This window comes from Cnephaeus nilssonii (genome assembly GCF_951640355.1).
Source record: "Cnephaeus nilssonii genome assembly, chromosome: 2".
Taxonomy (NCBI): Eukaryota; Metazoa; Chordata; class Mammalia; order Chiroptera; family Vespertilionidae; genus Cnephaeus; species Cnephaeus nilssonii.
The window spans coordinates 7,560,603-7,583,907 of NC_137073.1; the positions used below are offsets into that span (position 1 = coordinate 7,560,603).

At 48.9% G+C, this 23,305-nt stretch overlaps 1 protein-coding gene across 5 annotated transcripts in view; it reads right to left on the minus strand.

Annotated features, from left to right (window-relative positions):
- Window positions 1-23,305, minus strand: part of ARHGAP17 (Rho GTPase activating protein 17) — a 91,647-nt gene that overhangs the window by 19,445 nt on the left and 48,897 nt on the right. For 3 of the 5 annotated variants that reach the window (XR_013814657.1, XM_079792347.1, XM_079792348.1), the window contains exons 7-17: window positions 21,642-21,753; window positions 17,776-17,844; window positions 17,537-17,618; window positions 13,437-13,564; window positions 12,513-12,624; window positions 11,798-11,879; window positions 9,635-9,715; window positions 6,975-7,088; window positions 4,537-4,628; window positions 2,289-2,445; window positions 592-825 (exon numbers count right to left, since the gene is read on the minus strand). Coding sequence is in view for 3 of the 5 variants with exons in the window: in XM_079792347.1 (XP_079648473.1) it covers window positions 592-825; window positions 2,289-2,445; window positions 4,537-4,628; window positions 6,975-7,088; window positions 9,635-9,715; window positions 11,798-11,879; window positions 12,513-12,624; window positions 13,437-13,564; window positions 17,537-17,618; window positions 17,776-17,844; window positions 21,642-21,753 (1,263 nt within the window). In the remaining 2 variants the exon portion in view is untranslated. The remainder of the gene's footprint in view (window positions 1-591; window positions 826-2,288; window positions 2,446-4,536; window positions 4,629-6,974; window positions 7,089-9,634; window positions 9,716-11,797; window positions 11,880-12,512; window positions 12,625-13,436; window positions 13,565-17,536; window positions 17,619-17,775; window positions 17,845-21,641; window positions 21,754-23,305) is intronic. The other 2 variants (XR_013814656.1, XM_079792349.1) reach the window with 1 other exon arrangement.

Consider the following 23,305-nt stretch of genomic DNA (forward strand, 5'->3'; position numbering starts at 1 on the left):
TATAAGACAGAAAGCTAGGGAGTCACCTGGTGTGCCTGGTACAGCACTGGCACATAGTCCTCAGTACTCAGGTAGTCAGTAAATCTGACTGGATGGATGGATGGGTGGGTGGATGGGTGGATGGGATGGATGGATGGATGGATGGATGGATGGATGGATGGATGGATGGACGGACGCACAGGTGAATGAATGAACACCAGGAATATTATAACCTTACTTGCTACATTGAAACGTTTACTACTTAGCATATTAGATGACAATAAGCAAATGGTATACAAATACTGAATACTCATCAAACAGGTAAAGGAGATTTATAATATTGCTAGACACCTCCTGGTTTCCAGCTCCCAGCACTGAAGCAGTACAGTAAAGAATGCAAACAAATGTGCATTCTTTTGAAAACAGGAAAGAAAGGAAGCAAGCAATTTACAGTCTTTTTCTCCATCCAGTGCTCACCAGAGGAGTGAAGGCAAATATGTTTTACTGCATGCCAGGTGACTCTCGGGGCGTGGATGCTGTGCCTACAGGACAGCACCTGCAGGAAGGCGAGGGCGCCCAGCACCCACTGCCAGCAAAAGCCAGCCCCCTTACCTGCTGTCGCCTGGGCTCGGCCCCTGCTCCAGTGCGCCCGCAGAGGAGGGAACAGGCCCACCCCCTGCGCTGCTTTCAGCCCTAGAGCTCTGGGAAGGGGGCTCTGGGCCCGCAGGAGCCAAGGTGCTGCCATCTGTGGGCGGGAGTGGCGGCTGGAAAGCAGGGGATACGTGCTTTCTATTTAGGGTGCCACCCCGCCGGTAGGCCTGGAAGTCCATAAGCTTCACACCAAAGCTACACAGAGAGAAGAAACAGTCAACACACCATGCGAGCCAATAACGGACACAGAAGCCCATTGGTCCACGCGTGTTAAAACCCACACGGTACAGCCACCCAAGTTGCCCAGCATGCAGTGCAGCAACAAGGACCAGGTGGATGGCCATCCCTATTACCGAGGCAAGCAACTCAACTTGGCCTCACCCCTGCGAGAACCAATGGGCCTGGTACTGACCAGTGTCCTTCTCAATTGGGCAGGAGCAGCTGATGCACGCAGGCAGACCGCAGCATGAGTGCGTGACATCACGTGAGCCTGTTTAAGTCCACGTTACCACACACAAGCACATGGTCTCAAATCTGTGTGTGGGAGTCCTACCAGGGCCTCTTCAGCCCTGGCAGAGCAGGGGTGTGTGCAAGAGCAACTGGAAGCGCAGGGCTGGGAAGCCGCTGTGGGGCTGGACATGGGGACTAGAGCACAGGGCAGAGGAAGGCTCACTTTCACTTAAGCCCCCTGTGTATAAACGTCAAAAAATAAGATTTATGGCTCCCTGAGCATGTGTTTCTGGTGGGAGCCTCCCCAGGCAGATGCCTGAGAACTGCTTACTGTGTGCTAACTGGAACCCTAACGTTTAAGTAACATTCTGTAACTTAAATATACGAAGGCACATTTGCTATGGCCGTTTGTCATCAGGAAGCATTGCTGGCTGTGTGAAGGGAAAACTTCTGCACAGCAAACGTGGCTTCACAGGGACAGAAGAGAAAAGCATTTCCCTTTGCAATGGGTTAAAAAAAAAATCAAAACAAAAAACCAAACCTCACTATAAGACTGGGCAACTAAAATAAGAGCTTGTGTTTTAACGTAATGACTTTGAGTAACAGTACCACCTGCACGCAAACAGGCACGCCCTGAGCAGCGCCTCTGCCTCCCAGCCCTGCCGTGGGCACAGAGCCTTCCCTCACAGCCCTCCGCGACCTGAGAGCCCTCCACCTGAGCCGGGAGCCTCTATGGAGACCCTTCTCTTCCAGAATCGGCCAAGACTGAGGCTTCTCAGCTGAGCATCAGATTCAGTGGCTGGCTTCCATCGAGGGCCAAGTTATGCCAAAAATATGCCTCTTTTAAACACTAAATCACACAACTCACCATGAGTGGTGGGTTGCTCTCATGCCCACTCTTGGACGTAAGTCCATAATGTTTAACTTTTTTCTTATTCCCTCCACCCCCGTCAAGTACATTTAGGTGACGTGTAAGATGCCAGTGCACTGTGGGGGCGACCAAGCAGCAGGTAAAGCGTGAATGCCCACAGCACATGTGGCCTGAGAAGCTGGGCACCGACTTTCTGGCCAGAGCAAGGTTTGCAATGAACTAGAGCTGAGTGCCGAAACTATCTGGGCTCCAGCAGGCCTGGGCCGCACAGGCCTCCGAGGCAGTACCACTGCTGAGGGTTTAACAACAGCGGTCTGAAGCGATCACTCTCACACACCTCTCCTTCTTCACCAAGTCCCCTTCCATCACCGCCATGCTGGCAGGTCGCTTCCTCTCCAGGGTCCCCGAGTCAGATTCATTTCCAGTGTGGGATGAGTGGTTGGAGTTTGGGGGGGCAACAGGTACGAATGCTTCTGATACATTAAATTCCACCTCTGTAGGAAGAGAAAGGCACAGTGAACATGAGACGCAGAGGCGGGGGGTGGGGGGGTGCTGTAAGACACCACTGGAACAGGAGCGTCCTCTTCATCCGTGAGCCTCACTACTTCCTAAGCAGAAGCCCACACTCTCCTCTGCTACAGGACGCTGATGACACCAGGGAGGCAAGACGGGACCAGACGGGGGCACGGCTCAGAACATGTACACGACTCTGCAGTCTTTTTTATAAACACACAAATACGAAAAAGGAGCATGGATAACTTATTTGAATAATGAAAAGTGCGAATTATTCAGTCTGACAAAACAGAAATAAAAGCCAACATAAACTCCATTCTGCCTATAGCAGCTTTCACATGCCTCTTTTTCTCAAAGGAGATCTTGGGCAGAATGCCAAGCAGAACCTCAGTTCTCGAACTTAATTCATTCCAGGAGGCTGCTCGAACACCGAAGCATTTTTCCCTTAGAAATAATGTAAACTGATTAATCCATTCCAATGATTCCCTGTTTTAACCCTTCTTATATACAGTGCCTGTATAATGTACTGTTTAATCTATAAACACTTTAAAAACAAAAAGGAAATGAAACGTACAGTAAAAAATGAAAATTCAGTAATAATAAACAGTAACAAAAGCAAAAAAAAAACCCAGAAAATATTCACAGCACCAATTTCCTGAGACGTTAACAGTACTGACTCATGCTCGCACATTCTCTCCGTTTGTCGCCTCAGAGATGTGTGACTGATGATACAGGCATCAGCACGAACAGGTTGTCGGTTGAGAAGTGGACTGTTTGAGATGGGAGACATTGAGAACCGAGGTGTGACTGCACTCATTCATTCATTCCCCCATCCTACATTTCCTGAGCAACCTCCTGGAGTGAGGTGTGGGTCCTGAAGAAGGCCGGTGAAGAAGAGATGAGCGTGGCCCTGGCATCACGGAGCTTACACTCCAGGGGACCTGACAGCAGGGCTGCTCCGGGCAAAGTAGGGATGGGAGGTCCAGACTTCCAACACTTGCCCAGCCAGTACCCTCAAAGGGGCCATGGAGTCTAAGATCCCAAGACTGCAATAGGTAGTTTACAAACTGATTGCCTACTAGGGATGGGGAACATCTGGCCCATGATGGTATAAGTCCTAAGAAATCACTTAGTCTGGCCCTGCCAAGGCACTAGGGGTGATTAACTGTTAGACCAAATATAGCAGGCTAATTTTTAAGTTAACCTTGATAACTGTGTATGGCCCACAAATCTATATTCTATATATATAAAAGGCTAATATGCAAAGTGTCCCCACGGGAGTTCGACTGGGAGTGTGATCGCTCTCTATGATGTGTGCTGACCACCAGGGGACAGTGCGGAATGAAGGAAGGTCCTGGCCGGCAGCCAGAAGGCCCCGATTGGCCCTGATCACCAGCCAAGCCTAGGGACCCTACCCATGCACGAATTTCGTGCACCAGGCCTCTAGTGATGTTATAAATATTCAAATGACCCTTGGCAGAGAAAGGTTCCCCACCCCTGGCCTAGAGAATGAAATCCAAATCCTGACAGCCAGCTCAGAATGGGCCCAGCCAACCTTTCCTGCTTGCTCTACCCTCTGCACAAAGCCAGCCATCTGCCTAGAGAAACAAAAAGCCTGCCTCCAAGAGGAAACCCCTGCCTGTTCAGTGCTGCCTCTTCTATCACGCAATCTGACTCCCTTTCCCAACCTCTGACTTTGTCAAATCACTGTTCACCTGCCTGTCCTTCTAATTGGCCATGTATTATAATTTCTCCGTTTACGTGGCCTCTCGCAGTGGTCCGAGTTCTTCCAGGGAAGAGAGCAAGTCTTACCAGCACACACATGGCACCTAGTGGGGTATTCAGTATACGCTGAAAATGAGTGGTTGGTGTTAAGTGGAACACAAAATAATGTGGTCACCATGATGTCAAAATACAAATGCAAAGCAATAGTCTGGAAAGAAACATGAAAAAGAGACACCAATTATGCAATCACAAAGGACTGATGCATTTGCTCCTTGTAAAAGACTTTTCACACTGTTACACTATTATCGCGTTGCTCCGGCAGCCAGTGAAGCTGCAAAGCTAATTACCTCCAGGGAAGAACCAGTCAGCGTGCTGAATGATGGGTTCGATGACCGCGACCACATGCACGGAGGTGGCGGCTGCCATCTCAGCCAGCGTCCTGCAAGGAAGTGCACAGAGTTCACGCGCTTCCCTGGGCAGCCTATAGGTTCCCTGGTCTGGCTCAGAGCCATTCCATGACTTTCAAAGGATGAGATATTTGAGAATAATGCAAACGTTAAATCCACAAGGCCCGGCCTATGTGCATGTGGGTCCCCCCGACTCAGTCTGCCCTGAGATAACCGCACTGCCAGGGAGCCTGTGATGGCTGTACTCAATGCTGGGCTGACACTGGCGGGGACAGGGCTGTGCTTCCCACGGGGATGGTGTTACCCATGGTAGTGACTGGTGAGACCCCACATCACACGCAACAATTTCACCTACTACAGAACCAAGGACATGGATTGTGACAGCGCCCCTCTGTCATGTCAGAAAATGTGAGCCCCCATTTTTGAAGGTTGCCATATATATGAACAGGTCCCAAGATGCATGTTCACAAATTGAAAGTGTCTGGAAAGGGATCAGAAGGAAGAACGTGGGAATAGTTACCCCGCTACCTAGCATGTTCCAGTTTGGGGTCAGATCGCCATGAAAGCAAACAGGGTGCAAAGGCCCAGTGGCCGTCGAGCGTCTACCATGCGGCAGAGCTTCAGCTCGTTTAACTCCATCTTTCAACATGCTGCATTACATCATGTTAGTTTATTTATCAAAGACGCGGTATTACCAAGAAGCTGGGTCCTGGGTCTGGCCGCCCCAAACCGATCTCCTCTCTATTATCACTCTGACCGCCCTTCCCCGTAGGAAGAGTACTTTCACCCCAATTTCCAACCAACCCAAAGTTCTAGCTCCTTTCAAATCCCAGCTTAAAAGGCGAGCTTCCCCTCCTGGTCCCCCGCCCATGTGGATTCGGGTAGCTCGGGCCTCAGGATCCTGTCGCCTAGAGGGGAGCTGCTGTCTGTCTACTGATTTGCAGGACCTTTCAGATATTGTGGCTATTTCTGGAGGAACTCCTTCCTACTTTGTGAATTACCATTCGTTTGGGAGCTTTCTGACATACAGAAGTTTCTAGCTGTTATCGAGCCAAATCTATCAATTTTTAAATTTCTTTCTTGCACTGTTTTTATGTTTGGACAATTCTTCTCTTATCTCAAAAGCTAAAAAATATTTACCTTTATGGCATCACTTTTTATATTTAACTCCTTGGTCTACCTGGATGTATCTGCTATAAGATACGATGTATGCAGTTAACTTTATATATCTACTTGTCTTCCACTTCACTGTATACCAGATCTTTGTAAATAATCTTACAAGTACTTTCTGGAACAAGATTGGGCACACACGAGTAAATAAATGAATGAGAGGTAGAAAGACTTTGACTCAGAAAGCCACGGCACTTTTTAATGCAAACTTGAGCCACTTGTGATTTTACGCAGCTGAGCAGCAGTGACGGGAGGCAAGGAAGGGAGGTGAAGCTTAGGGACACAGATGTAGCCAGCATCCCGGCTCTACCATTTCCCTGCTGTGCAACCTTAAGCAAAGTAGTTGTCTTCTCTAAGCTTCAGACTCATCTGTAAGAACGAGGACAACAGTGCCCACTTCAAAGGTTATTTGTGAGGCTTAAGCGAGACCATCAGAGTAAACGCCATTGTTGGTGGTTTCCCCGGAGCTTTCTAACCAATCTCCCTGACCCCTCCCCTGTTCCATCTATGCTTCTCAATGCCAACAAAGCCACCTTCTAAATGCAATCTGATCGCGTCATTCCTCTGCTTAGAAATGTGGATGGCCACCCTCACCACATGACCCATAAAAGAAGTTTCAAACACCTCAGCAAGATACGCGAGGCCTTTGGGACCTGGCTCTGGCTTCATTAACCTCAGTCACAGCCTCATGTCCCCTGTGCTCATTAATAAGAACATGCAACACCCCCCACATTAGAGACCTAGCACTTTCATCCTGCAGCACCTTTGCTCATTCAGGACCACTGCAGGGAGCCATTTATCAAGGTTCAGCCCCAGGGCCACTTCCTGAGCAGAGCTCTCTCTGAACTCAGGCTGACCCGTGTCCCTCCAACAAACACCAGTGCCATCAGACTTTGCAATGCCTGTGGTATCTGCACACACAGGTGTGCAGGCAGAGCTGATCCCTGTACTGTAACCACTCATCTGCCCAACTGCCTGAGGGCGGAGCCCTTTGAGGACTGGGGCGTCTCCCACACCCTGCATGGCCAGATCTGGGACAGGACCAGCTCATAGGAGGGTTGTGAGAATGTCAGCTCAAGGAAAGGTCAACTTCAGAACGTGCCCAAGTGCTCCTTACACTGGAATGTGTGTCCTGAGTTATATGTCTACTCTTCCGTCAGGTGGAAAGAAGGCATGAACATAATCCAATATGGGGAAAGGTTACTTACCCTTCATTTCTGGCCCATAACAAGTTAGGGCCTAAGACAATGGCAATGTTGCTGGGAGTCATTTTATTAACGTCGCTGGTCTGAGCAAGCTTTGCCAGGAACTTGATTAAATACCTATGGCACAAAAGATAAGGGGAAAGCACCAACTCTGAACAGGTTGCAGAAATAGCATCTTCCTGCCCACGTGCCCAGGCCCAGAGTGCTCAGGCGCAGCTAACTCAGAATCCAGCTCAGGTTAAACATTTTACAGATTTCCTGTGTTCTGCATTTCAGAGAACAGACAAATTTAGGGCTTGGAAGTGGAAAACAGCTCAGAGGTCAACCTCTACTTGCTGTGTATTTCTAATCCATTTCTCCTTTATGCGCTGTCTACTCTACCCCTAAATAAATTTCACTGTGAGGCACAGTGGGCTCAATATACACAAACATAGTAAAAACAAACTCAGTAAAACAAAAACAGGGAGTACATACAAACACAGTAAGACAGAAATGTAGGTATACTGCTTAAAGGAAACTATTTGAAAATGCTTCATGTTGTAATTATAAAAAATATCCAATCATCCTATATAATAAAACCCTAATATGCAAATCGACCAAATGGCAGAACGACTGGTCACTATGATGCGCACGGACCACCAGGGGGCAGATGCTCAACGCAGGAGGTCAATGCGCTCCCACAGGGGGAGTGCCGTTCAGCCAGAGGCGGGGTTCATGGCTGGAGAGTGCAGCGGTGGTGGCCGGAGCTTCTCCCGCCTCTGCAGAAGCAGTAAGGAGCAGCGAGCCAAGTGGTAAGGAGCAGCGAGCAGGCTGGCGGTAAGGAGTGAGGGGTCCCGGACTGCGAGAGGGCACAGGCCAGGCTGAGGGACCCCTCACCCACCCTCCCAGTGCATGGATTTCATGCACCGGGCCTCTAGTACCTAATAAAACGGTAATATGCAAATTACCATCACTCCGCTACGCCCACGATTGGGCCGGCTGGAGGCGCGGGGGCGGGACTCAGGGTGGCTGATTGGCTGGCGGTAGGAGCGGGGGGGCGGAAACTCGCGAGTCCCCGACCCCCGCTCCTCCCGCCGGCTTAAACGGCCGGCGCTGCAGAAGACGCTGGTGGCGGAACTCGGGGTGGCCGATTGCGTGGCTGCTGGCACCAGTTTTCCGCCAGCAGCAGTTTTCCTCTGGCCACCCGCCGATCGGAGCGCCTCCCGATCGGAGTTCCTCTCGGGGTGGCCGATCGTGTTGGCGGGAGGCGCTCTGATCGGCGGGTGTCCAGAGGAAAACTGCTGCTGGCGGATAACTGGTGCCGGCAGCCAGGTGAAGGAAAAGTCTATTGCACGAAACTTCGTGCAACGGGCTCCTAGTTTATCATATAAATGTATTCTCTAGCATTATAAAAAATGAAGAACCCAACTATTTATCAATAGAAGGCTAATTAAATAAATAACCATAGATTCACACAGCAGAATACTGTGCAGCCATGAAAAACTACTATGTGCTGATGTGGAAAAATCCCCAAGATGTATATTAAGCAAAAAGGGCGAGGAAGAAAATGATGTAAGAGTATATGCTACCACTTGGTTTTGAAAAACAGTGGGGCTGTGAGGAAGAAAACGTATGCACGTATGCATGCACGTGTCTGCTTACACAGGCACCAACTCTGACAGGTTCCAAGTGCTCGTGCCTCAGGAGGGGAACGAGGAGGCTGAGGGGCAGGAGCGAGGAGAGACTCTTCACTGTACACTTTCTGAATTCTGAGCCATGGAAAGGTACTCCCTATGCAAGAGACAACTAGTAAACATTATAAAGAGTAAAACAAAATAAAGGCCAGATCCCAAAGTACCAAGAACCAGGACTGACACGGAACAGGGCAAGAGTATCCGCAATGGCACGCTGGATGTGCCCGTGAGCCCGCAAGGGCCGTCACAAGCACTGACCTTCTCCGGAGGCAAGGCTGAGCCTTCGGTACGGAGAGGCGTTTCCTCGGCTTAGCCACGGACCCCAGGGCTGAGTAACATTTAGGTAACGTGCCAGGCATTTCACCAGGGAAGTCTGTGCCATTTTGAACCCAGACCCCTTACAAAATATTCTTTGATTTTTAACAATTTCATTGCCAACGGCCACCCTGTTTCCTTCTCTCTCCCCTTCTTCAAAGCCACATTTTGAGTGAGATGGAAAATAGAGGTTAAACTCCAGAACTTTATCCTATGGTAAATTTTCTTAGAAACATCGTTATTCTATAAAATAACATACAATGTCCATTTACTGAGGTTTTATTTAGTAGGATGATTTATGCCCTATTTAAAACTATGTAGCATATATGAAAGGTATTACGGAAAGTACAACTATTGGTTAACTTTTACCTTTTACCTACTAGGCAATTTAGACCCCAAAACCTACATACAGTCAACCGAACCTTCCACAAGACTTTTGTCCTCAGTGACTTGAGGGGTGAAATGGCAGCTTACCCATGAACGCCGATGTGCTTCAGAATGGCCACAGTACCATCCTGTCAGGTTCCCTTCCGCCCAGCCCCCGAGGGACCCCCAGCACTCTGAGTGTGCAAGCATGCTTGCATTAAACAGCCTCTCCGCTGGGGATTAACAGATTTTCACTGTCGAGTCACTGTAGTTTGGTGGCTTTATTTATAGAATGTCAATCATACATACCTAAAGTTAACAAAATTTTGTGGTGGCAACTTCTGACATATTCGCCATAAATCTTGAAGTTTTTTGTCTTGATCCTGCACACTGAGAAAAAATTTTATCCATAACCACTTATGAAAATTCATACAGTAACCCTGCGTCATATGCTACAAACAGTGATGCCTCCATTGATGGAGAGTAGATTTGGAGTCAAATACCAACAAACGACTGAACTGAGCAGTTCACTGACCTCACCAAGACCCAACCTCCTGATGTGCAAAGCTGAGTAAGGCTGATCATGCTGCGTGATGGAGTTCCAGGGGTACAACCATGTGCATCCCCTAGACCAGTCAATGCCTGGCACGCCGGAGACAGGGCGGCATGGAGCCCCGATCTCGTCCTAAACGGGTGCGGCACAGAGGAGCGGCCACGCCCAGGCTCCAGCCCATCCTGCCCTCCCAATCCTGTGCCCAGGCTCCAGGGAGCCAGCCCGCTTCTGCGCTGCAGGTTCAATGTGCAAACTTTCACAGACACAGAAAGGGCCAGCCCGCAGCCCACAGGGCAGAGTCCACTCCGGCCACTAGTGGGAGACAGTGTCAGAAGTTATCAATACGTCCTCCACCGCCGAGCCAGTCTGGAGAGTTATGGGCAGAGTTAGTGAAGTTATACTCCAGAGGCCAGGTGACGTGTCACTGGGGTGGACCGGTGGCCTGCACTGATCATTCTCAGGCACAGAATCAATACACCAAAAGCACATTTCCTCACAGGGACGCGTGTGAGAGTCTCAGAACAGAGAACAGTCACGGTTTAGGAGGTCGGGCAGGTGACCCCGTAAAAGAAAGCCCGGAGCTCTCCCCCCACCCAGCAGAGTGCCAGGCTCCGTTACCCAGTCCCACAGACATGATGCTCACATCAGACTGAGCCCCATGCGGGCTCCAGGGAGACAACCACGACTAGGAACTTGCTCTGACTTTAAAATCCTCCCCGTCTACAGGACGAAGTCTCACTCCACAGAGACAGAGGGAAAAGCTCCACCGCAAACCCCTGGTGAAAGTGACCAGGGATGGTCTCACATCCCCTGAACTGTCACTGACCAGAGCAAATGGCTTATTTCTAAGGGAGTGGGTGACAGTGTCTGAGGACGGGGAGGGAGATAGAGGGGAAGTCTGTTCTCCTTCCCTCAGGGATGAGGAATTAGGCACCTTTAAGAGGAGGGATGAGCCCTGACCGGTTTGGCTCAGTGGATAGAGGGTCGGCCTGCGGGCTGAAGGGTCCCAGGTTCAATTCCGGCCAAGGGCATGTACCTTGGTTGCCAGCACATCCCCAGTAGGGAGTGTTCAGGAGGCAGCTGTTGATGTTTCTCTCTCATTGATGTCTCTCTCTATCCCTCTCCCTTCCTTTTTGTAAAAAATCAATAAAATATATTAAAAAAAAAAAAAAAAAGAGGAGGGATGAGAGACTAGGAGGCAGGCTGGCCAGAAGTGAGAAGTCTCTAGGACTTTTCAAACAATTCTGCTCTGCTTAAAACCAACTGCTCCTCGACAGGTGATGCTGGGACTGGAGGGATGGGACCAAGATGGGAGCACAGTCTCTGGGTCACACAGGTCTGGGTCTGAATTCCAGCTCTGCCAACTACTTGCTACTGTTTGAGACTTCCCAAGCTTCAGTTTCCTCATCTGTAAAATGATCACAGCAACATCTGCTGTTTAAGTTATTAGCTACAGATTACAGGAGGCAACAGGTATTAGATCAGTACAGTACTCAGAACATAGCACAAGCCCAGTAAGCATGAACTTTTATGACCAATTATGTCAACATGACATTATTGCACAGCTGAGTTCCCACGCAGCTCAACAGGCACTGGCCGGTACAACACGTATCCGCAGTGACAGGACTTTCTTCAATAGGAAAGGGGCTGTGACCAGACAATCCATAATGTGGGAACCACTGTGTGTCTTCACCCACTAAATGACACATTTACGTCAACGCCTAAGTGGTGACCTTCCCACACAAGAATCACAATAGGCAGTATTTTCACCTGAACCTTCAGAACTGAGGCATAGACTATTTAACAAATGTGCTATGGCAATGTTCTTTTCTCATCCAGGAGAGTAAGACAATTTACAATGGGACACAACAGTGCTTCATTTCCTTTCACTTGTAAAACTCAGTGCTCTCTGAACTTACCTGGCAACTTGCGTCCATTCTTCATACAGATGAAAGGTCATCAGCGGCTCGGGCAGCTCCCGTAGGTAGGATTTCAAAGCACCTGAAAGCAGGAACACTCTCTTTGAGGACACAAAGGGGAGCTGGACTCTCAGGACGTATTACTTTGCAAAATGAAATTACCTCAATTATAATTTTCCAACTATATAGAACAAATCATGATTTGGTGGGAACGGTTAAAGAATAAAATGCCCCTAAAACAATTTCTGTCCCTTGCAACACACAGGGTGGGGCAAAGTAGGTATACAGTTGTTCATATGGAAAATACAATAATTAAGAAATATTATACAATAAACTGTGGTGTTTCGCATACTCACACCTGTAAACCTACTTTTGCCCACCCTGTCTACTGAGAGACCAATGAAAATCAACTCAGCTTCAAGTCATCTTCTTAACAGACAGCACTTCCCCAGGCTGAGCACCATGGGAGGGGAGAGAAGGGGAGAAAATACAAGCACGTCTCCAAAGACTTGGATTATAAGCCACCTTTACCTTTACATCATAACCAGGAAAAAACAAACAGAAATACAAAAGGCGGGTGTATCTACTTTTTCCCTTTTGTAGCTTATGCCTAGAAGGACACCATTTCACCTAAAACTAAAATCAACACTGGTACCTGGGTGATCTGTCTGAGACAGGACTCGCCCACCACTGGAGGGCACTCCGTGGAGCTCACCTGCTACAGCATGGGGGTCGGAATAAAACTCATCCAGGTGAGAAGTAGAACAGTCTAAGGCAGCTTTCAGTTTCTTTAATCTGGAGGCCCCAGCCGCAATTCGGAAAAGGCCCTAAAGATAATGCGAAGCCATTAGCATCAAGTTCACGTTGGAAGCCGGCACGGAGCAGAAGTGAGACCCTGATGGAGGACCCCAGCCCCACGGCCAGCACATGTCGCCTGCAGGCGGGGTCACACTGCCAGCCTAGTAGTCCTTGCCCCGCCCCATTGCTAAAATACCGGTGCCCAGTAGAAATCTATTTAAAAACAATGTATTATACTTCCACAAGGGTGATGCTGTAGATTTTTTAAACTTAGGAATATTTTTAAAAATGGAAGCCTCGGGAAAAAATTGTAAGACTGAACTGCTAGCCTCTTTCACTGCCCTACATATACTTGAGAGGAAAACCCACGAAGGGTCAACAAGTGAACTACGAAGACATTGGGCCAGGAACCTGGTCCAGGTTTCTCAACCGCAGCGGTATTGACATTTGGGCCAGAGGATTCTGTGCTGTAGGCCGTCCTGTGCATTGTAGGATGGCTAGACGCCCTGGTCTCTACTCTCTGAAGACAGAGCCAACACCCCTCAGCCCGCCCCGACAATTACAGAGTACCACGCCAAGGTAAGACCTGCTATTCACACAGAAGCTCTTGGAGCTCTGGTCCCTGTGACCATGCCATTCACTCGCACGAAGCACAGCCAGAGTGCCGCGTGGAACAGCAGAGCGAGCAGCAGGGAGGGGCGGCACCGGCTGTGCGGGAAACCGCAGCGCATTCAGGTGCTGTGATGGGGTCACAGGGAGAAAAGGGGGCCCGCCGTGCTACACATCCCGACGGGGCTGTGTGGCAAGCGCGGTGCAGCTCGGAGCCCGGCCGTGCCCTCACCTCCTCCTTCATGCCCGTCTCCAGCAGCAGCATCACACAGGCTTCGATGGGCAGCGCGATCTCTCGGCCACTCCGCTTCAGGTGTTCCTCCAACGGAGTCCCGAAGGCTGGCTTCTCCGCCCACTTATCTAGAGCAGCAAACCGTCAGTAAGACCTGACAACCCTGCGGCATCACCGTGCTGCCCCCCAGGCTCCCGCAGGACTGAAGAGGGCCCGTGTGACCGCGGACGCAGAGCCCAGGCCCACAGCGGCGAGGCTGGAAGCCGTGCTGACAGCACACAGGCAACTGTCTGTTTCCAGGTCAGATTCTGCTTGGACCCCAAGGAGTTGAGGCAGTGCGGCAGAAACACATCCGACAGAGCAGGAGAACAGAAACAAGACTGCAGGAGGGCTGCAGTGAGCCAGGCGGGCAGCAAGGGGCCTGGCCTGGCCTGTGGGACCTAGTGCTGCCTGAGGCGCAGAGGGAACCAGCTGGCAGAAACGCTCCCATGAGGAGCACTTAGCTCTTCCCAGCGACAGGAAGGGCTCCTGTCCTCCTCCCACTGTCAGTGGGCATTCGCCTTTCAGCCACTTTGCGGTTCGCATCTTGGATGGAGCAGTGCGTGTCCCCGGCGCTCACCCACATGTAAGAGCAGGTGCAGGGCCCACTGCCTGAGCCGCCTGTCGGGAAGAAGTGCGAAACCCCACAAGTCCATGGAGAAAGGTGGGCAGAGGCTGAGGAACGAGGTGATGGAGGGGGCAGGGGACAAAATCAGAGAGCAGGCCACGCTCAGCCGTGTCAGGAGCCCCTTGTCTCTGGTCCAGTCCCAGCGAGTGGAATTACTAACAAAGAAAGCAGCCGGGGGCCTGGCCCATCTTAGGCACAGAGCTCTGTGACGGCCCCTCAGAGGCCAGATCTTCCTGTGAATGCTTTGTCCTTTGATCTAAAGCAACGATACTTGATGTGGGCAGAACATGGCCACTGACCCTTCTGGGGGGAAACGGAAGAACCACCGAGGGAGGCTGGGCCAAGGCACCTGTCACCGAGCCCTGCTGGAACTTTCTAGTAAACACTGTGTCCTAACCCCCAGCCTGCTGAAATGTGAGAACCACTGATCTGGAAACAGCTTCTGGGGCAAACTCCACCAAGGTCGCTGGCCTCTCAAACAACACACCAACTATGTGCCCAGCGCTGCACAGGACCCGAGCTCAGAGCCCCCCTCAGTGTGAGAGCTAATTGTGAAGAAAGTACAGGACACACATGTGAACACACACCAGCAACGAACAAGACAAGACACGTTTGCTGCATCCGGGCAGAAAGACGGCATAGACAAGGGGCACAAGCGTGGTCTCTATGGGGCCAGGAGGGCCCCGCCCCGTCGGTGCTCAATCAGGGAGGGAGCACAGGGTATCCCGAAAGGCCGCAGCTGCCCTCGGAGCCACACCATGCTGCACGCAACAAGCAGACTCTGGGTCACCAGACCTTCTGAACTTCCAAGGGAAGCCAGGATTAGGATTGGTACGGGAAAGAGTCTGGTTTTTAAATGATGGAGTAGTTTAAAAATGTTTAATGAGATATGGCAGTTGGCAACTTCTGGTGTAGATCACACATGTGAGAGCAATTCCGAGACAGGCTTGCTGCTGGCTTCTGCTGTGGGAGGAAGAGCCTGGGGCTGAGAAGACAGACTAGAAGTAAACCGACCGGGAAGACGGCCTGAGGAAAGGCCAGGGGCCTGGGAATTTACATGTCACCCCACAGCAGGCGCTGCAGAGGAGAATGGGCAGAACCCACCGCGGGACGAGAAGGGAAGGCGCTGCTCCCACCATTCAAGCAGGACTGCCTGGAGCGAACGACAGACAGCTGGTGTGAGGGCGCCGTTAGGACAGCCAGTGGTCAGGGACAGCCGCGCAGCAGCGGCGAGGACTGAGCCGCAGGCGAGAGCGGAGGTGGTCAGAATGGAGGGCGCAAGGGGAAAGGATGAGGGAGGGCTGGAGGGAGGGAGTGAAGAACTCAGAGCAAGGACCCGGCCCTGGAAAAGGGGTGGGGGCAGAAATGGAGAAAATACAGACCTAAGAGTGAAAGAAAGCAATTGAGTGAAATGAGGGAAAACTTTAACCGGGAAGAAATGGCCCAAGTCACATCAAGCGCCAGGACATGACAATTAAGAGGTCACTGCTCCTTCGGAAATTAGTGTTTTCTGTGTGTTTCCACCTACTGGGGATCGAGCCCACAACCCAGGCATGTGCCCTTGACCAGAATCGAACCCAGGACACTTCAGTCCACAGGCCAACGCTCTGGCCACTGAGCCAAACCAGCTAGGGCTGTTGTTTTTAACTAGCCGAGTGATTGGGAATAGAAACCAGACTGCAGTGTTCGGGAGTGGGAAGGAGGTAAGAAGATGCAGTGGCAGGCGGAGATGAGTCACACACTCCAAGATCCCACCAGTAGATGAAGGAGAAGGTTAAAGGGGACACTAACCAAAGGCCAGCTGACCGTGAGCGTGAGATCGGGGCACGCAGGGGCATGGGGCAGTGGAGTCGAGTTTTTCCCTACCTAAGGATACTCTGAGTCTTTCTGAAAACAGAGAAAAAAAAGGAAGAGGGAGACAGGCTACGATGAGAGGCAGATACGAGGACAGGCAGAGGTGGAAGGGGCTGAATTAGGCTGGGAGGCAGCAGCCTCAGGGAGAGAAAAGATCACATTGCCGTCCCCAGCTGTGCCCCCACCAGCGTTCCTTATTCCACCTCAACCCTGTCCCTGCCCGCTCCTCCTCCCCGTGACTTTCTGACATACTTCTCTAGGGAAAATAGGCTTGGGAGAAAAATAGAATGAAAGTAAAAAAAAAAAAAACCTGCTAAATAAATCTTTTCTTTTTTGTGCTTGTTAATCAACTCTTCCAACAAGATGCTTACTACTTGGTCCTCTGCAGGGCCCTAGAAGCACACAGTAGGTGTCCCATGAACACACGCTCTGCCCGTGCTGTGCGCGGCTGAATGCTCGCCGCAGCTTCTTTGCTCTGTACTGTGGCTCCCACCTGTCAGGCAGGAACTAAGAAATGGGACCCCAGAAGAGCAGGGGCAGCTCGTCTTGTGGAGAATTGGTCGGCCAAGCAGTCAGACACTGAGATGGCTAAAGGTCGGACTCGGCGGTCATCAGGGCACAGAACTGCCCAATTCCAGTCTAGAAACTTGCAGCCACAAAGCCCAACCTGCTGGGCCCTCCTAAGAGTTAGTGAAGTGGCACTCTTGAGGGTGCTGAGTGTGTGCACACCTGCAGCACACGCCCTACCCACACACTTGCTCACTCTTTCACAATCACAGCGACCACGCCCAGCACCTGGCTGCATCCTCCCAGCTCCAGACCACTGGTTTTGCAGGGCGAACCTAAGCTCCAAATGTCAGGTCCAACAGTAGAGTAGGACCAGGCATGACACCTTCTGCCTCAGCCATGTCCACTCATCTCTGCTGGCAAGTGCTGATGGCAAGTCAGAGAGAATTAGAACCAAAAGCTTAATGTTCAGTAAAACCATCAAACTAAACATCCACTCATCCTGGCGGGTAGAATCTGCCATGTGCTTGAAAAGGGTGGCCAGAGTACCAGTGCTGATAAGCACAAGAGCCCGTGTCCAGACACGGAGGAGGTCTGAACAGCGTGGCCGCAGTCTTACCGCTCAATCACCAAAAAAGTGTCTGATGATGGAGCACCACGGACTGGCTTCTAAAATTCCTTTTGCAAATTCCAAACCATTTTCCCTAGGATGTATGCTCATGGAGTCACAGGGTCAGAATCAAGCCCGTGGGACTAGTCACTGAAGTGGGAAAAGATCGTCAGAGGCTAGAATGTGTCAAGCCTACATAGAAGAGAAAAACCACCAGGAACGCCCCCTCCCCAAGAGTCCAGTTCTCTCTTCAACTGAAGATCCCAGAAGACGTTGGAATGTCCCATTAGTGTGTTAATTGGGGTTAGGAGAAATTAGAGAATGCAGCGAGGAAAGACGAAACTGTGCTGGGCGCTGGGAGCTCCGGGCCAGGCTGCACCGCAGGGAAGGCATGCAGAGGGCTGGGGCGGGGCAGAGGAGAGGCGCAGAGGAGAGGCGGCAGCAGCACGCAGGTTACGTTACCTTGATGGGCTTGCATTTCGGGAAGGGCCTTTTCTAAGACTGCTAATGCTTTTCTATGGTAATCTGCTTGGGCTTCTAATAACTGAGAACAGACCCACATTCAAAAACAAAAGTAATGTTAGCAATGGATGGACACACACACAATGGCTGAGCAAAACTAAAAATAAAATCTTTTGCAGAAAAACCTAAAATGACTCAATTTTTACAACACTACCATTCTGTCAGGGCCAAGGGCTTACCGTGACAAAGAACTTGCTGTACTCGCCCTCTTTGGCCATGAAGCTGTACATATCTGCTGCCAGCTGGTCCTGGTGAGAGAAGACACGTCACTGAGAAACAGCCGAAGGAAATGGCACCTAGAATTAACCTCTGGGAGCTCCTCTCACAAAACAGGATGGAAACGGCGCAGAAGGAGCGTCCATCAGCTGATGGACAACCAGGTGTGGGGACAACAAAAACAAACATGGAAGCTTATGAGGGATGCACATGGAAAGACCTCCACGGTATGTAGTTAATACACCGTTAAGAAGTGAAGAATAGCCGAAACCGGTTTGGCTCAGTGGATAGAGCATCGGCCTGCGGACTGTAAGGTCCCAGGTTCGATTCCGGTCAAGGGCATGTACCTTGGTTGCAGGCACATCCCCAGTAGGGGGTGTGCAGGAGGCAGCTGATCGATGTTTCTCTCTCATCGATGTTTCTGACTCTCTATCCCTCTCTCTTCCTCTCTGTAAAAAATCAATAAAATATATTTAAAAAAAAAAAAAAAAGAAGTGAAGAATAGAGCCCTACTTATGGTATGTTATTACTTTGGTAAAAAGAGAAAAAATGTTATATATTTTTTGCCGTAATTATATAAAAACTAGAGGCCTGGTGCACGAATTCGTGCATGGGTGGGGACAGCCGGCCCACCTGATTGGGCCGATCAGGCCAGGCCAGCCGGGGACAGGGGACCAGGGAGGTTGCCAGGTGGCTGGCCCCATCCCCTGGTCGAACTCCCAGTCCAACTCCCAGTCGAGGGGACAATTTGCATATTAGCCTTTTATTATATAGGATATCTCTAGAAGAAAAATAAAAATTAGTAACAGTGGTTACCTGTTGGAGGTGGTGGAAATTAGGCAGAAGGAGGACAAGGTGGAAGAAAAACTTTATTATACATTATTTTATACTTTTGATATTTTTTAATTAATGTAAATGATTTACATAAAAATTAAATGGGCCCGTCTGGTGTGGCTCAGTGGTTGAGCATCAACCTATGAACTAGGAGGTCATGGGTTCGATTCTCAGTCAGGGCACATGCCTGGGTTGCAGGCATGGTCCCCAGTGGGGAGTGTACAGGAGGTTGCTGATCAATGAGTCTCTGTCATTGATATTTCTACCTCTCTCCCTCTCCCTTCCTCTCTGTCTAAAAAAAAAAAAAAAAAGTTAAAAAAATAAATAAAAGTTAAACAGTTTTTAAAAAAGTGATAGATTAGGCAATTGGATTATATATATATATATATATACACATACACATATACTGTATATACATATATATATAATTTTCATATATATATACACATATATATATATGCACATCAGAATTTCATATATATTTAATGTACTGCTTTCTGTTTTTAGCATTAAGGTGCATAAAATTCACATGAAGGCCCCTTATTTAAAAAAAAATCTGAAAATGCTAGTTAGTAGTAATAGACAACTAGGAATGCAACAAAGTAAATTCATGGATTCGCACCAGACCCCCCTCCCCGCAAAAAAAAAGAGAGAAAGAGTAAGGAGAGGGAGGGAGAGAAAGAAAGGAAGGAGGAAGGGAAGATGGGTGGATGGAGGGAGGAAGCCCTGACATGCACGGAAGCTGAGTGGGAATGACTTGGTGAGAGTCTGTGCTAATTTTGGAGCCAAGGTGTTTGAATCCAGCAGTCCTGTGGGACCAGAGGACAGAAAATGAGTCCTTGGGCTGGTGAGGTGAGGTGCGTGCATGTCACCCGTGAAGATAACATTTCTGAAGCGACACTCTCAAGGAAGAGTGGGTTAGGAAAAAGTCGCTAAGCAGGCAGAGACATCATAGAATACACCTGTTTGGGATTGGGCTCTGGGTCTGGGACAGTAAAATATCTCCCTGAGATCTCATAAACACAGACCTGCTTTCATGAGGGTTACAAGTTTGACTCTATCTATATGGGTGGTCCAGGAATCTTCCAACTAAGAAAGCTGAGTTAAAAATGGCCCATACTAGTAATAAATGCTCTCTGGAAATCCCCGGGAGCCCCACAGATAAGTGCCTCTTAAAACGAGCTTATAATACAAAATTGCAAAACACAGGAGGAAACAATCTACCACAGAGCACACGCGCACCACTCTCCCAGAGAACTTCCAAAAACAGAATTGCCAAAGACTGTTAAAATAAGCACACATAAAATAAGTACGAAAGAAGACTGTAGTATAAAAAGGCAGTCTTGAAGAATCAGAACTTTAGAAATGAAAAATATACTCAATGAAATTTAAAATTCATTGTGAATTCATTAAACAGCAGATCAAACACAACTAACAAGTCTGTGACACAGAATAGATCTCAGGGAATTACCCAGAAGTTAGCATAAAGAGAAGAAGAGAATAGTTTCATAGATTGTCACCCCTGAAATGGCAAGCCACGGTGTGGAAGTTTAGAGAAGAGACATCAGCCATAATGTGCCAGTTCAGACTCTCCAAACCTCTAACCAAATTCTGTGCAAGAAGTAGCCAACAGCCGAAACCGGTTTGGCTCAGTGGATAGAGCGTCGGCCTGCGGACTCAAGGGTCCCAGGTTCGATTCCGGTCAAGGGCATGTACCTTGGTTGCGGGCACATCCCCAGTAGGGGGTGTGCAGGAGGCAGCTGATCGATGTTTCTCTCTCATTGATGTTTCTAACTCTCTATCCCTCTCTCTTCCTCTCTGTAAAAAATCAATTAAAAAAAAAAAAAAAGTAGCCAACAGCCAAGACCTCGGTTAGATTAGATCTGATCCAGTGAAACTGCTGGGCAAATGACACTGGCATTCTGAACAGGAGTCAGGCACTGTGAGGCTCTTTATCAAAGGATTGCTCTGAATATCAACTCTTTAAATGCAAGGCATGCCGTGACTTTGGGAGTTTAATTCTTACCCACTATACTATTTTAAACAAGTCATTTTACTACAGTTGACTGATCAAGGTTTGCTATGTTATTGTTGGACCCAAATAAACTGAAATATAACAGACTTAACGTTATCCAGTAGAATAAAGAGGCCATTTTTGGAAAACGTTGAATAATAGGAGGAAAAGTCCAAGTCGATCATCCTACAAGTCATCCTAAAGACCTATTTCTTTACCACCTCAAATAACATGTGGAATAAACATCTATTTTCATGGATAAACGCACAGAGAATGAGATCACTTAACCATCTAATCTGAAATTTAATTTATGAGATACAAAGTTCTGCTTCTCCCTAATTATAAACTAACTGTTATAGCAACACTTAAAAAATGCTTCCCTTCCCTACGGACATAGAAATTCAATCTTTAAATATAATCACATTCATTCCAGAAAATCGGATCTATTGTGCATTGTCTTAATTGCTATAACTTTATGTTTTGCTCTCCTTTTTCTTCACATATTCCTTTTTTTTTAAAAAAAATATTTTTATTGATTTCAGAGAAGAAGGGAGAGGAGATATAGAAACATCAATGATGAGAATCACTAATCGGCTATCTCCTGCACGCCCCTCACTGGGGATTGAGCCTGCAACCCAGGCATGTGCCCTGACCCGGAATCGAACAGTGACCGCCTGATTCATAGGTCGATGCGCACCACCAAACCACACCAGTTGGGCACCTATTCTTTATTTTTAAATAAGCTTAAGCATTTTTGTCAAGTTTTAAAAAACGTATTACTTGACTTTTTTAAAGTAATATTTTATTCTGATTATAAAGGAATGTAGTTTTAGAAAATAAAGAAAAAATTAAAACCACCTTTAATATCATTTAAAGTATTTTGATAGAAATTATGTAAAATACTAAATAATTTGCAACATATGACCTTTCATCCATCATTTGCAAAACCCAAAAGATTGATGCAAACACATGTTCTCAGACCTTGCACTGTTCTACTTTATTCCCAGCTTCGTCCATCTCTTCCTTCAGGGTGTCTATTTTTGACGGAAGCCCCTGAAAGTTGGTTCCTGAAGATTTGTGAGCCTGGTTCCACCTGCAAAGCACGAGGGTAGTCAGTATCTGAGAACCGGCTTACACACTCAACCTTAGGGACCTCAGGGAGACAGACTCCTTCCCTAAAACTGATTCTACCTGGGACAGGCGCCAGTACCTAGGACGCCAGCTTCTCTTAAGCTTACCCTCTAAGAATGGAAGAAGGCAAAAGAGCTTCCCACCACGCAGGGTCTGTAGTGCTGGGAGTAGCGGTCTGCTCCCGGCAGGACTGACCATATCTTGTCTCGCACAAGCCCCACCGCTGAACCTCAGACCACGAAACCCCTTGCTAGTGTCTAGTCATGGAATTCTTGCCACGAAACATCCCTGCCCTTCTGCCTTGATCTGGAATGTTCCCTGTACCACTGGGCGTCAGTGCATTTCTTGCGACCTCTTCCTACTACCATCCTGGGCTGTGATTACTTGCAGCAAGTAAAAGCCAGAACCCCAGGCATGCAGTCCTGTACCTAGCAAGCCATAGCTATGGAAGCGTTTTAAGAATTGAAAACACTTATTAGAAGGAATATTCTAAAGACAAATCTACAGCAAATCTCAAATGTAACGTGGAATATTTATGTTCCTTTTATAGTAAGTAAAAATGACAAACAAAAAACAGCATTTGCTACAGCAATATGGGGTTCGCGGAGTGGAGTAATAACTGAGTAGTACATGTGATGGAGCAGTGCTTCTCCCCGCCTCCCAAGCGAACAGCAATCGGTGGTGCACGTGACCGCCAACGGCAGCTCAGGAGCGAGGAAGGGAGCACCGTTACAGCTTTGCTAAGCTGCGGTGAAAGCATCTGACATGAAGAAACTCAGTAAAAGAACAGCTATGTTGCCATGTCTGCCAGACAGAATAATCGTATCTACTTCACAGGACTGCAATGAGAGTTAAGAGCTAACAAGCAGGTGTAGCAAAGCCACGTGGCTTTGTAAATAAAGTTTTATTGGAACACAGCCATGCTCATTCATGTACGGATTGTCCAGGGCTGTGTCTGTGCTACACCAGCAGAGCTGAGCAGTTGCAACAGGAACCATCTGAGTTGCAGAGACGAAAACATTTACTACCTGGCCCTTTCACAGGTTGTCAACCCGTGTGAGAAAAGGCCTGGCGTGGTGGCTGCCTCCCTGTTCCCCCCTCTCAGGCCCAAGGAGAAGCCCAGGGAGGTCACTGATACCAACTGGCACCGAGGCTGTGGCCAGGCCATGAGCATGAGACTGGTCGTACGACATTAGCCCACAAGCGAGCAGCCCTTGGGGGTTACTTAGTTTTACACCAGTGCCTCCCTTCGGAGCACGGCATTTGACTGTGAAGGTGATCATAACCACACAGGGGCTCTGACACGCTGGGCCCCTCAGGAGCTGCTAAAAATCACAGATCTAGCCGAAACCGGTTTGGCTCAGTGGATAGAGCGTCGGCCTGCGGACTCAAGGGTCCCAGGTTCGATTCCGGTCAAGGGCATGTACCTTGGTTGCGGGCACATCCCCAGTAGGGGGTGTGCAGGAGGCAGCTGATCGATGTTTCTCTCTCATCGATGTTTCTAACTCTCTATC